General features: G+C 42.5%; 1 protein-coding gene across 1 annotated transcript in view; it reads left to right on the forward strand.

Annotated features, from left to right (window-relative positions):
- Window positions 1-14087, forward strand: part of LOC103188515 — a 49682-nt gene that overhangs the window by 11878 nt on the left and 23717 nt on the right. The window contains exons 8-10 of the mRNA XM_042345727.1: window positions 5405-5433; window positions 7164-7255; window positions 10776-10878. Coding sequence (XP_042201661.1) covers window positions 5405-5433; window positions 7164-7255; window positions 10776-10878 — 224 coding nt within the window. The remainder of the gene's footprint in view (window positions 1-5404; window positions 5434-7163; window positions 7256-10775; window positions 10879-14087) is intronic.

Below are 14087 nucleotides of genomic sequence, written 5' to 3' on the forward strand. Positions count from 1 at the left end.
GCCGTTGTTTTAGCACGGGAAGTTAAAATGGCCAGCTTTTGTTCAAGGACTCGTAAAAAAAACAGCTTGATGCTGTGATGTGAAGGTGGGTAATCTGGAAGGATGAGAAAAATGATCCAAAGTGCCTTCTTCCCCTTATCCCTGCAGATTACTTCTCTTTAGATTGCTATCTCATTCTCCCTTGAAAGCTAATATGAATCATGCCTCGATCACTGCATCTAGAAGCAACTCTCTGTATAAAAAAATCTCCAAATTAACAACTTCCTAGCTTAGGTATCTTATATTCATGCCCTCTGGTCACTGACTCAATAACTAGTGGAAATATTTTCTCCCTATTGATTATCAAAATCCTTCATAATTTTGAAAATTTCTATCAGGTCTCTCTAACTTTCTATTGAAAAATAAACCTAGTTCCTTCACTAAGTCATAGGTCAAACCACTCCTAGTGTATTTTCCTAATAAACCTCTTCTCTATGTCCCCCTGTTGGCCTTCCTAAAGTGGGAACTAAAACTGTATTTAATACTCTAATACACCCAACAGGGTAACAGCTCCTTTTCTGCTCCTAACCAAATAGATTCTGTTTTTGGACCCTCTAACACATGGTGCCGTAACTACGTCTTTAATCAATATCGCCACCTCCACTCCTTTTTTTCCTTCCCTATCCCTCCTGAATACATTGAGACCAGGAATATTCAGATCCGATTCCTGTCCTTGTTTGAGCCAGGTCTCCGTTATTGCCACTACATCATAACCCCAAGTGGCAACTTGAGGTGCAGATCACCAATCTGATTTGTCATACTCCGTGCATTTCCGCACATGCACTCCAAGACCGATTGAGTTTGCTCTGCATTTCTCCCCCATCTAACCCCTCTTTTTTCTGGATTATTCCTTATTAAGTCGCTATTCATCTCTCCCAGCTCTCTATGTAACTTGTTTGTCCTCTCTGATCCTACATCCTGATTTCCTTCCCCCCCTCGAAATTAGTTTGAACCCTTACACCACGAGTTAACCTCCCTGCGAGGACGTTGATCTCAGCCCTGTTCAGGTGTAACCCATCCACCTTGTACAGATCCCACCTGCCCCAGAACTGAGCAAGAGACCTGAGTTTAATTCCAGGCAGGGTGAAACCTTGGGCAAGTTTTCTTACTCCATAAGCCTAATAATAATCCCTCCAAAACCCCCAAAAATAATAAATTGGTCATTTTCAATCTACGACTGTTTGTGGGACATTGCTGTGCGCAATTGGCTGCTGCGTTCGCCCACAAATGTACAGTCAATTCACTTTACATTATATTCTGTGAAGCGCTTTGGAACGTCCTCCCGACGTGAAAAGCGCTATATCAAATGCAAGGATTATTATTATTATTATAACTGGTCCCAATAATCCAGGAACCTGAAGCCCTCCTTTCTGCACCATTTCTCCAGCCATGCGCTCACGGTTTGATCTGCTGTTTTGATACTCACTTGCACAAGTCACTGGGAGATCACTTTGAGGTCCTACTCTTTAGCTTTTTCCCTAGCTTCTGATACTCTCCCTGTAGGATCTCAGCCCTTTTTTTCCCCTAGGTCATGGATCTCAACATGGACCATGACTTCTGAATGTTCCCATTCCCCCAATAGAATGTTTTGCAGCCGTTCCATGATGTCTTGAACCCTGGCGCTAGAGAGGCAACATACAATGTGAGAGCATGGTATGTTGCCTCTCTAGCGCCAGGGTTCCTTGGTTGCAGAAACTCCTGACTACTTCTTTCACCATTGTTTCCCCAATGCCAATTGCATTGACACTCTTCCCTGTGTCCCCTTGTGCATTCATTTGCTTTTACCTCCACTCCCCAGAGGTCATCACCCTCACCAGTATTCAGCACAGAACCGGTTTGTGAGTGCCACACTATCAGGGGATTTCTGCACTGGCCCGCCCCTTTCCTGTTCTGCCCCTGCCATATTCCCAGATATATTTTATATTATTGTATAATTATGCAAATTCCCACTCTCACTAAATTCCTTAACAGATTTCTCACTCTATTCCATCTCACTCAGTTTCCTTCTCACGTTGCTGGGCTCTTGCAAGCCTTCCCCTTTATATAGGACTCAAACAAAAGCACCCAGTTCATAGAATCTTACAACAACAACAAAATTACATTTGTATAGTGCCTTTCACATCAGGAGGATATCTCAAGGCGCTGGACAGATAGAGTTTTGTACCTGAGCTGGGGGTTGAGTTCGGGGAAGGTGGAGGGTAGGGGAGGAAGCAGGGAGATCGAAAGCGCGGATAAAGAGGAGGATTTTGAGATGGGTCTTGAAGAGACAAGGAAGGGGGCGTGGCTGAGGGACCGCGGGATGGAGTTCCAGAGAGTGGGAGTAGAGTGGCAGAAGGCCCGCCCGCCAATGGTGGGGTGAGCGAGGTGGGGACGTGAAGCAGGTCGGATCCCACTGAGCGGAGGGAGTGAGCAGGATGGTATGGGGTTAGGAGGTCCAGAGGTGGTGGGGAGCAAGACCATGGAAGGCTTTGAAGGTGAGGACCAGGATCTTGAACTGTATCTTCTGTGTAATAGAAAACCAGAGGAGTCAGGCGAGGATGGGGGTGATAGGGTCACGGAGTGTGGTGCGGGAGAGGATGCGGGCTGCAGAGTTCTGGATGCAGAGTCTATGGAGGGCGGAGTTGGGGAGGCCGACAAGCAATGAGTTTGCATAGTCAAGCCTTGATGTAATGAAAGCATGTAATGAAAGCTTGTATTATACAGCACAGAAGGAGGCTATTCGGCTCATAGTGTCTGTGCCGGCTCCATGAAAAGAGCTATCCAAATCAATCCCACTCCCCCACGGTTCCAGATTTGAACAACTCACTGCGTGAAAAAATTTCTTCTCCCCTCCACTCGGCTTCTTTTAGAGACTATTTTGAATCTGTGACCTCGAGTCACCAACACCCACCAGTGGGAACAGTTTTTCCCTTTCTAACCCATCAAATCCCCTCTTGATTTTGAAAACCTCTATTAGGTCCTCGTAACCTTCTCTGCTTCAATGAGAATAATCCTCACCTTTCCAGCCTTTCCTCATCATCACGGCCCCTCATTCCTGGTACCATCCTCGTAAATCGCCTCTGCACCCTTTCCAATGCCTTAACATCCTTCCTATAGTGCGGTGCCCAGAACTGGGCGCAGTATTCTTACTGAGGCCTAACCAGTGCATTCTAGATGTGAACAACTCGCTGTGTGAAGAAACTTCTCCTCACCTCCTCTCTGTTTCTTTTAACAGCTATTAGAATTGGTGTCCTCGGGTAACTGACCTACCCATCAGTGGAAATAGTTTCTCCTTGTTCACCCTATCAAATCTCATAATTTTGAAAACTTGTCTTAAGTCTCCTCTTAAACTTCTCTGCTCCAAGGAGAATAATCCTCGCTTCTCTAGTCTCTCCTGATAACTGAGGCCCCTCATTCCTGGTACCATCCTGGTAAATCTCCTTTGCACTGTCTCCAATGCCTTGACATCCTTCCTAAAGTGTGGTGCCCAGAACTGAACAGTCTCTAGCTAAAGCCTAACCAGTGTTTTATCATAACCTCCTGATTTTTGTATTCTATGCCCCTATTTATAAAGTTAGTATCCCATATTCTTTTTTTTTTAAACAGCTTTATCTACCTGTCCTGCCACCTTCAAGGATTTACTTATATGAACCCCCAGGTCTCTCTGTTCCAGTTTCCATTGTTCAGCAAATTTATTAATCTCCAACATCTCGCCTATGATTAACTGCCAATTGACTTGTTTACCTGCTTAAGTATACGGATGCGTCTACCTCAAGAAAGATTTTACACTCTTCTGCTGAATGAAAGAGTTCACTCTTGCTCTCTGGTCTTTCTCTTCCTGAAGAATTCCCACTCTCACCAAATTCCTTAACAGCATTCTCACTCCTGACCCTGCTGGGCCTTCTGCTCAAAGTAACAGTATTATTACTATACATCAAGGCTCAATTACGGGAACGTCACATCAAGGTTCGATTACGGGAACTCCCTCATTGGCCTTCTCAACTCTTCCCTTCACAAGTTGCAGATCATCCAAACCTCTGCAGCTCGTGTACTCTCACGTACCAGGCTCCGTGACCCCATCACTCCCACCCTTGCCTGACTCCACTGGCTCCCCATCCCTCAGAGGATCGAGGTCAAGATCCTCGTCCTCACCTTGAAGGCCATCCATGGCTTTGCCCCCTCCTACCCCTCTGACCTGCGGACTCCCTACCAACCTGCCCACTCCCTCCGTTCAGCGGGCTCTGGCCTGCCCGACCTGCCCTACCACCAGTGGCTGGGCTTTCAGTCTCTCTGCCCCCACACTCTGGAACTCCATCCCACGATCCCTTTGCCTTGCTTCCTCCCTTGCCTCCTTCAAGGCCGGTCTCAATGCCCTTTTCTTCGACCGTGCCTTTGGTCTCGCTCCCACCTCTCTCTGCCTTCCGTCACCTCTACACCACCTCTCCCCCATGCTCAGATCCTGACACTTGACTTTGAGATGTCCTTCCGACGTGAAAGGGGCTCTATAAATGTAATTTTGTTGTTTGTTGTTGTACTGTAAAATCAGAGTAAGCAATTAAGAACGTACAAAGTAACTCTGACATTACTTGTCATAATCATGAGCACATTCATGATAGATATAAGCTAAGTATTGCAGATAGGAAGCAAATATAGGAGATACAAGCACTCAATTGGATGGGACAGAACTTGCCAAGTAGGACATAGAGAGAGACCGAGAGGATTAGTTCACTGAATGCTCCCTATGTGGAAGCAGCTGTGCTAAATTATCAAATCAGAACAACAAGATTCCAGGCTGTACTGTGCTCTGGTCAGGGTACGCTGAGAGTATTGCACACCGATCTGTTATGTGCCACGAGAGGACCACCCAGGCCCTAGAGAAGAGCAGTGAGGCAGACCATAAACAGGTCTAAATTACATGAATACCAAACTATCAGCTCTTTATACTTTGGTTCAATTCTGACATCTGGTTTCAATTGTGACCCTAATATGCAGCCAATAATAACTACAATTTGAGGTTACTATGGTATCATGAATACAAGTTTATTCAATTAAAAATTCATTGGCTGAAGACTGGGAAGAACAGGTGGTGGACACGTAAAGAATGAGCGGGTCCTCATTTAGAATTTGAGGTGAGGATCAGCGAATCCTGAAGGGAGAAAGAGCTCTTTTACATGGTATTTACTGACGTGTGAGGCAGCTGGAACAACTGGAATGCAGATCAGACAAATTGCTGTGTGCAAATTGGCTGTCATGTCCACCCAGATGCTACAGGCGCTATATCAAAGGATTATTATAATAATACAATGCTGCATATATAGGTTAATTTCCGTTTTAAGCAAATTGATTCAGAAACTAGAAATTAATTTTTTCTCCCTCTTTTAAACAGCATTACAAGGGGTTTATTCCAGGAGACCTGTGAGTACAATCTAACAAATATGTTGAATTGTCACTAATTCTTTTGAATTTTTGGTGGTGGTCAGCTGGGTGTCTAACACATGTGGATGTTCACCAGGCTTCAGAGTCTCCAAACCAAGCTGAGAATTCCATACATCCCACCTACACATGGAAATCCCAGACAGATTGTTGGAATTGAATGCGCTCTCTCCCTGGAAGGATGCATCCTGCTTGCCTAATTCCAGAAAGTGTTAGGCACAGGTTGGCAGGAGCCAAGGCTTGCGGACTCGAGAGTGTGCATTGCGGTTGCTGCTGGAGTTTAACCAGCTAAAACCGCATAGCTTACCATTGATGTTGCTATCCAGCAAGCTTTCCCGCTGCTTGTCCAGCTATTCTTTTGAAATATATCAAACGCAGGGTGGAACTTTTGCTTCAAAGAGATTGTTTGCATAAGCACTTGACAGATGGTTTGACTTTGATATGTGTATTGCGGATTCATTAGCACTAACGAGTATGTTTCGTTGGGGGTAAAATACATAACGTTCCTTATTTAATGCTGGTGTAAACTAACAAAGGAGTTAACCCTTGGTATGCGTTGTGCTACGAGTGATTGTGCCAAGGATATCACTGACCATAAACATGGAACCAATTTTTTGAACACGTGACAGTATGGTATCAATGGAGCTCCTGTGCCTAATACTCTCTAGAATAGATAAATGAGGTGTATCCCAGGGTTGCCAGGACACTGGACTCATTTAAAAAGCAGCTTGATGTAGTGATAGTGGACGGAAGGGTGGGTGTTCTAAGGGATGAGATTTGTTGGGCGAACAGGTTTTTTCATCCAAACAAAACCTGATCTTGTGAGAATCCACGCTCTATTCTGAACACAGGAAAATTTCCATGGGTAGGTGGCACATGTGGATCTCAGTCTGATTTAGATGCTCTTAAAGTATGGTTTCTGCATGTGTCAGACATCCAGCTGACCAACAAGAGGTAGGGAGATGCTAGTGCTGAGGGTAGGAGGACGATAGTAATGCTCTCTTGGTGAATTATGCTGTATATAAGTAGCTTGTGCGGAGTTCCTGCTGGTTGCTATCCACTGAGCAAAGGTTTAAACATGTCCAATGATCCACTAGTGACCATCCTCCTTGGGAGAGAGGCTAGAGAAGTCTGTGGGACTGAGTTGGCTTCAAGTTGATGTGCCTAGTAATGAAATATTGGAAGTGAGTCAATCCTCTGTCTTGATGTTCTGGGACTTGAGCCAGACAGGCTATTGATGACCAACCAACCAGGCCTGGGAAGATAGCATACTGGCCACTGGGAGCAGAGATTCATCCTTCCTACCTCTTGTTATCTTTACAACCCACAGTCCTGATGAGCAGGATAGCCTAGCTAGACAACCAGCAGGAAGCTTCCCAGTAGCTGCAATGGCAAACTGCACTGTTTTGTCTGGCTAAACTCCAGCAGTTACCCCAAAGTACACTCAACACTCCCATAGCCTTGGCTGATACCAACCTGAGCTAAGCTCTCCTGGTCGAGCTAAGAAATTTGTGTCCCTCTAGTGACAGACTGTGCTGCCTCTAGTAGAAAAACGCTGGTGTATTTTTAAGTGTTAGAAATTATGAAACTAACCAAAAACATGTCAGAAGTCAAATGTTGGCTGAGAGATACTTGACATTGAAGAAATTGCAATACTCAATCCTGTCTTTGGGTTTTCTCACTTTGAAATAAATTATTTTTTATTCAACTAGATGCAATTTATTGTCCAATATGAATTATACAACCTAGCAAAACATCCCATTGTTCAAAAGTTTGTGAATATCAAGTGGAAAATTTATGGAGTGTAAGTATATGTCACCTATGACTCTTCCCTTCGCTTGAGGAATCCATAACAAAGTGACGTGAGCTTAATATTAGAGATAATATTAGAGTTAGAAGGGAGATCAAAAGATTTCTTCACACATAGGCTTGTGAGAATGTGGACTACATTTCCCATACTCAGAAGAATGTAATCTCAATTGAGTTTATTTAAAGGGAGAGAGAGATAGATGGATAGATGGATGGATGGATGGATGGGTGGTGGGTGGATGCTTAAGACGTAAGGGTATTAAGGGGTATGGAGAAGAGAATTGGAAATAGAATAAATCTTTTGCCATGGTCTCATACACTGGTGTAGCATGGGCTGAATTGTCTTCTGGTCCTATGTTGCAATGCAGATTATTGTTTTAGAAAGGTTTTACAGTCTCAGGCTCACCTCAGTTTCTGAAGCATTCTGATTTAATGCCATTTTCTTTGCTTTTAATTATATTAAAATGATGAATGTTGCGGAAAATGATCATATCATTCAACGTCAACAATAAAATTACATTTGTATAGCGGCTTTCTCGTTGGACAGACACCTTTAAAGCTGCTGGACAGACAGAGTTATGGACCTGAGCTGGGGAAAACCTTTTACAGTAATTCCTGCGTAATAATAAATAATAATCCTTGCATTTAATATAGTGCCTTAACACATCTTCTGGGCATCTCAAAGGAAGTTTTTTTTTTACACAAAGTACAGGATTGAGGAGGGTGGAGGGCAGGGGAGAAAGCAGGGTGATCGAAAGCACGGTCGATGAGGAGGGTCTTGAGATGGGTCTTGAAGGGGGCAAGGGAGGGGGCGAGGTGGAGAAACTGCGGGATGGAGTTCCAGAGGGTTGGGGCAGAGTAGCAGAAGGCCTGCCCACCAATGGGTCTGGCAAGGCGGGGGACGTGAAGCAGGTCAGAGCCCGCTGAGCGAAGGGACCGAGCAGGATGGTAGAGGGTAAGGAGGTCGCAGAGGTGGGGGGGGAGCAAGACCATGGAGGGCTTTGAAGGTGAGGACCAGGATCTTGAACTGTATCTTCTGTGTGATGGGAAGCCAGTGGAGTTGGGTGAGGATGTGGGTGATAGGGTCATGGAGCCTGGTGCGGGAGAGGACACGGGCTGCAGGGTTCTGGATAATCTGCAGCCTTTGGAGGGAAGAGTTGGGGAGGCCGACAAACAAGTTTGCATATTCAAGCCTCGATGTAATGAATGCGTGAATAAGGGTTTCAAATGCAACGGTTTTGTCTTCTTTTAAAGCAAAATCCTATCTGATTTATTCAGTAGCTTATTAAAGATCCAACCACAGTGTCCAGATTAATTGTGCTGTGTGCTTGTTTACCTACAAAAACTCAATATTACACATCTGGATTCCTGTAGCTCAGTAGTTAGAGCACTCACCTGGCAAGCGAGATACCTGGATTCGATTCCTGGCAGGCTGAAATGTTGGGCAAGTTTCCTTACTCCACACGCCTCTATTTACCTAGCAGTCAGTGGGAACCCGGATATTAGTTGATTGGTGGATCACTTCTCCGGGGGGTAATAATTTCCTCAAATAATAAATAATAGTAATAAAGGTCACTTCAATGCACGACTGTTTGTGGGACACTGCTGTGTGCAATTGGTTGTGCATTTCACACAAAAATTTTGTCAATTCACTTTACAGTTATATTCTGTGATGCACTTTGAGATGTCTAGAAATCGTGATAAGGCGCTATATCAAATGCAAGGATTATTTCTTATAATCACAGTAGTTACTGTAAAAGGTTTTGATTCGTTTGATGTTATAGACACTATAAAAATGCAAATTCTTTCTTATATGTTTGTTATGTATGTTATTGTTTCACCTGATCTTTACAACCGGAAATCTTATTTTAAAGAATGATCAGTGAAGCATAGCTTAAATGGCATTGAGAAATTAAACTCGGAACAAAACTTTTGAATGGGCTGAGATATAGGTTGCACGGAGCAATTTCAGGACAGACATTAGGAAGTATTTTTTTACGCAGAGGGTAGTGAACAACTGGAACCAGGTTACCAGTAAAGGGTGGTTGAGAACAGGACTTATTAAAATCAGAAGGGTAGGAATTTTGAGAGTCAGAGGGGTAGTTATTTTGCAAGAGAGGGTTCAAATGGGCCATTTTCACCACGTAAACTTGTGAACCCCATTTCTTTCAAATAAAACTGCTTTTGTTGTTGTGATGCTCTCAAACAGCAACTGAGATGTCAACATAAGCCATGATAGGAACATAGGAACAGGAGTAGATCATTCAGCCGGTCGAGCCTGTTCCGCCATTTAATTAGATCATGGCTGATCTATATTTTTACTAGAATGTCAAATCCAATTTCCTGCTTTCTCCCCGTATCCCTTAATACCCCGACCTACCAAACATCTGGCAATCTCTTTCTTGAAGGTGTGGATGGATCCAGCATCCACGACCTTTTGGGGGACAGAATTCCAGATTTCTACCACCCTTTGAGTGAAAAAAATACTCCTGATTTCACTCTTGAATGCTTTGTTCTAATTTTAAGACTATGCCCCTTGTTTTGCATTCCCCCAACATAGGAAATGGCTTTTCTGCATCTACCCTATCAAATCCCTTTATCATTCTAAAACCTTCTATCAAATCACCCCTCGAGGGAATACAATCCAAGTTTACACAGCCTTTCCTCGTAACTTAACCCTTTTTAGCCTGGTAACATTCTGGTGAACCTGCATAGCACCCCCTCCAAGGCCAATATATCTTTCCTGTGTTGTGGTGCCCAAAACTGAACGCAGTCTCCAGGTGGGGTTTGACTAACGCTCTATACAGCTGAAGCATCATTTTTTTCCCCTTTCAATTCCAGGCCTCTCGAGATTATGTTTTGCACCTGGGAACTAGTTTTTAGTGATTTGTGGATATAGACACCCAAATCGTTTTACTCCTCTACAGCTCTTAATTTCTCTCCGTTAAGAAAGGGCGAAACCTTGGGCAAGTTTCCTTACTCCACACAGAGCCTAATAATAATCCCTCCAAAAACCGAAAACAATAATAAATTGGTCATTTTCAATCTACGACTGTTTGTGGGACATTGCTGTGCGCAATTGGCTGCCACGTTCGCCCACAAATATACAGTCAATTCACTTTACAGTGTGTTCTGTGAAGCGCTTTGGGACGTCCTCCCGACGTGAAAAGCGCTATATCAAATGCAAGGATTATTATTATTATTATTCCCTATCTTTTTTCGGTCCATAGTGGATGACCTCGCACTTCCCTACATTGAACTTCATCTGCCACATCTTTGCCCACTCACTTAATCTGTCCAAGTCCCTCTGTAACTTCCTATTCCCATCTTCGCTACTTCCTGAACCTCCTATCTTAATACCATCCGCAAACTTGGATATAAAACTTTCTATTTCTTCATCCAAATAATTTATGTATGTGGCAAAAAGCTGTCAGAATTGTTACTATTAGAACCCTAAAGTGTTTTTATCTTGAAACTTTTTCTCAAAAATTGTTCAAATATATATTTCTTTACAGTATGGAAATGTGGCTCCTTCTGGTAGCTAACCTTATATTTGTGACATCCTGGACTTTGTTTATATTCCTAAACACCGTGAGAAAAATTGAGTTAAACAAGCAGGCAAGTATCATTTAATTTAAAACTTGTTAAATTAGAGAGTTTAAAGACCCTTAGAAATAATTGGCAATTATTTCATGCCAATATGCGTGGTCATAGTGTCATCATTGATGGTTTCTCTGGCACTATTCAAAAGAGAAGGAATTCCTGTCAGTGTCCTGGCAACAACAACGACAACAAATTTCTCAGATAAAATCGGCCATTCATTCAAGGCTGTTTGTGAAACATTGCTGTGTGCAAATTACCTGCTGAGTTTCCTACAAATACAGTCATGACATTTCACTGTAAGTGTATCAAGCTGGTGTATCAGGCTCAGTTGAAACACTCTCGCCTCTGAGTCAGCTTCTGGGTTCAAGCTCCACGTCGGGGGATTTGAAACTCACATAGTATAAGCTGCCACTTCAATGCAGTGTTGGAGTGCGCTGCGTTGTTGGAGGTACTGTCCTATGGTTGAGACGTTAAACTGAGGACTCGTCTGCCTGTTCAGGTGGACGTTAAAGTTCCCACTGTTTGGAAAAAAGGGAGTTGCTCCTGCTATCCTGGCCAAAATTTCCCGAAAGAAAATCGATCACTCACTCCATGGTTGTTTGTGAGACATTGCTGTGCGCAATTTGGCCATTGGGTTGGCCTACAAAACAAACAGTCACCCATTCTTTGCCGATCCTTCAGATAACCCCTGGAACTCCCCACTTATATCTTGGTCCCTCTCTCCCTGTTTAAGTTCTGCCTTAATCCTACCTCTTCAAGCTTATGGTCCCTGACTCCTTCATCTTTGCTTGGTGATCGACCCCATTTTGTAAAGGGATCTCAGTCATTACCCTATGGAAGTGCTACTACATGAATTTAAGCTATTGTTTTGAGTCTAGCTACTTTATCATTGAATGCCACACCGTGTCTCTAAAATCAAACCATTATACAATGCTGTTTCAATTGAAAAGTGTAGAGAAATATTTTTCCGCAGTTCTTAAAGAGACTCTAGCTATTAAGATTTACCGAGAGAATGTACTGAACAATACCAGGGTTAAAAATCGTTACTTGTGGGGAGAATCGAGAGAAACCAGAACTTTTTTTTACTATAACAGAAGTTAAAATGATTCTTGGAGTCTGTTCAAAATTCAGATTTATATAAGGAGAAGCTTAATTGGTTGGTGAGTCATTAACTGTTTGTGGGACACTGCTGTGCGCAATTGGCTGCTTTGTTTGGCCCACAAAATACACAGTCACTACACTTTACAGTATATTCTGTGAAACTCTTGAGACATCTCAATGATGTGATAAGGTCCTATATCAAATACAAGGATTATTATTTTTATTATTCTTTAAAATCATTATGGAAATAATAAAGAAAGAGATTAGGAGATTATTTTTTTCCCTACAGAGGTTTATTAGGACATGAATTGTCTGACGGAAATGGTGGTTGAACCAGATTCCATAATAGCTTTAAAAATGAATTTGACAAGAGAGAAAAAAGTTATAAATGGGTCTGAGAGAAAGGCAGGGGATTGGGACTAAATGGACTGAATGGCCTCCTGTGCTGTGCTGTTTTAGCAATCTTAAACTGATGCCTTGTAGTCACTGACTCACTGACCAGTGAAGTCATTTCTCCTACTGACTATCAAAATCCTCTCAATTTTAAAGACCTCAATCATCCCTCAACCTTCTTTGTTCCAATGGAAAAGCCCTGGTTCTTCCAGTCTCCACTCACAGCAAATCACTCATCCCTGGTATCATCAAAATGACACACTAATCTAACTGCGGTCTAACTAACAACTTAGCATTACCTCTTTGCTTTTATATTCTATAATATAACCTTTGGTCCTATAGCTCAATGGCTAGAGCACTTGCTTTGCAAGCGAGAGACCTGGGTTCGATTCCCGGTAGGTCAGGGTGAAATCTTGGGCAAGTTTCCTTACTCCACACGCCTGATAAAAATCGCTCAAAAAAACAATAATAAATTGATCATTTCAATCCACGACTGTTTGTGGGACGCTGCTGTGCACAATTGGCTGCCGCATTTCGCCCACAAATATATGGCCAATTCGCTTTACAGTCTATTTTGTGAAGCATTTTGAAACATCTAGAAGACATGAAAAGCGCTATACCAAATGCAAGGATTATTATTAGTTATAAAATCTAGGAATCTATTTGCTTTCTTGACACTTTTGTTCACCTTTCCCACCTTCAATGATTTATATTTGTTAACCTCTAAGCCCTTTTGCTCTTCTGCTCCTTCTAATAATAATTGGTTACTCAGTCCAACAATCTTTGTGGGACACTGTTGTGTGTCATTGGCTGCCGCATTTCGCTCACAAAATCTACAGTATATTCTGTGAAGCGCTTCCAGATGTTTCGAAACATGATAAGGCGCTATATCAAGTGCAAGGATTATTATATATTTGTTTTCCTATTTTACCTCCCAAAATGTAAAACCTCACATTTGCCTGCATTCAATATTTTGTTGTTAATATATTTTGAAAAAAGAATAGATATTGATACTTAAAAGCCCCTGAGTCTCTTTCAGTACAATCAAATTAAATTGTTTTAATCACAGATAAAGAATAATAATAATCCTTGCATTTGATATAGCGCTTTTCACGTCTTCTACACGTCTCAAAGCACTTCACAGAATAGACTGTAAAGTGAATTGAGTGCATATTTGTGGGTGAAACGCGGCAGCCAATTGTGCACAGCAGCGTCTCCACAAACAGTTGTGGCTTCAAGTGACCAATTTATTATTTTTTACTTAAGCGATTATTATCAGGAGTGTGGAGTAAGGACACTTGCTCAAGGTTTCATCCTGCTGGGAATAACTCAGGTCTCTCACTTGCGAGGCAAATGCTCTAACCACTGAACTACAGTACTACAAGTGTGTGTTTGTTTCCCATTTACTGGTTCTCTGAAGAATACGTTCTGTGTAAAACCTAGGCACACAGGCTGAAATTCATTAGCATAATAGAATTAAATCAAGGGTTTTAATTCATTTGAAACTTTGAGGATAATAGTTCATTGTTCATTGGAAAAGGCACCAGAAAACGAGGTTCAGACAGCTGTTTTCCCCACTCTGTTGTCATGCATTAGATTTGAGGACAGTTCTTCCTTCATTCATCATATAATGCAGTAGAAATTACAAAACAGCTGCTTTGCTAAAACTATGCTGATCTATCGAGTAGTCGCAATCTTTCTAAAACATATAGTCGTCCCTTATAGTTCCA

Source organism: Callorhinchus milii, unplaced genomic scaffold (genome assembly GCF_018977255.1).
Source record: "Callorhinchus milii isolate IMCB2004 unplaced genomic scaffold, IMCB_Cmil_1.0 Scaffold85, whole genome shotgun sequence".
In the NCBI taxonomy this organism is placed as follows: Eukaryota; Metazoa; Chordata; class Chondrichthyes; order Chimaeriformes; family Callorhinchidae; genus Callorhinchus; species Callorhinchus milii.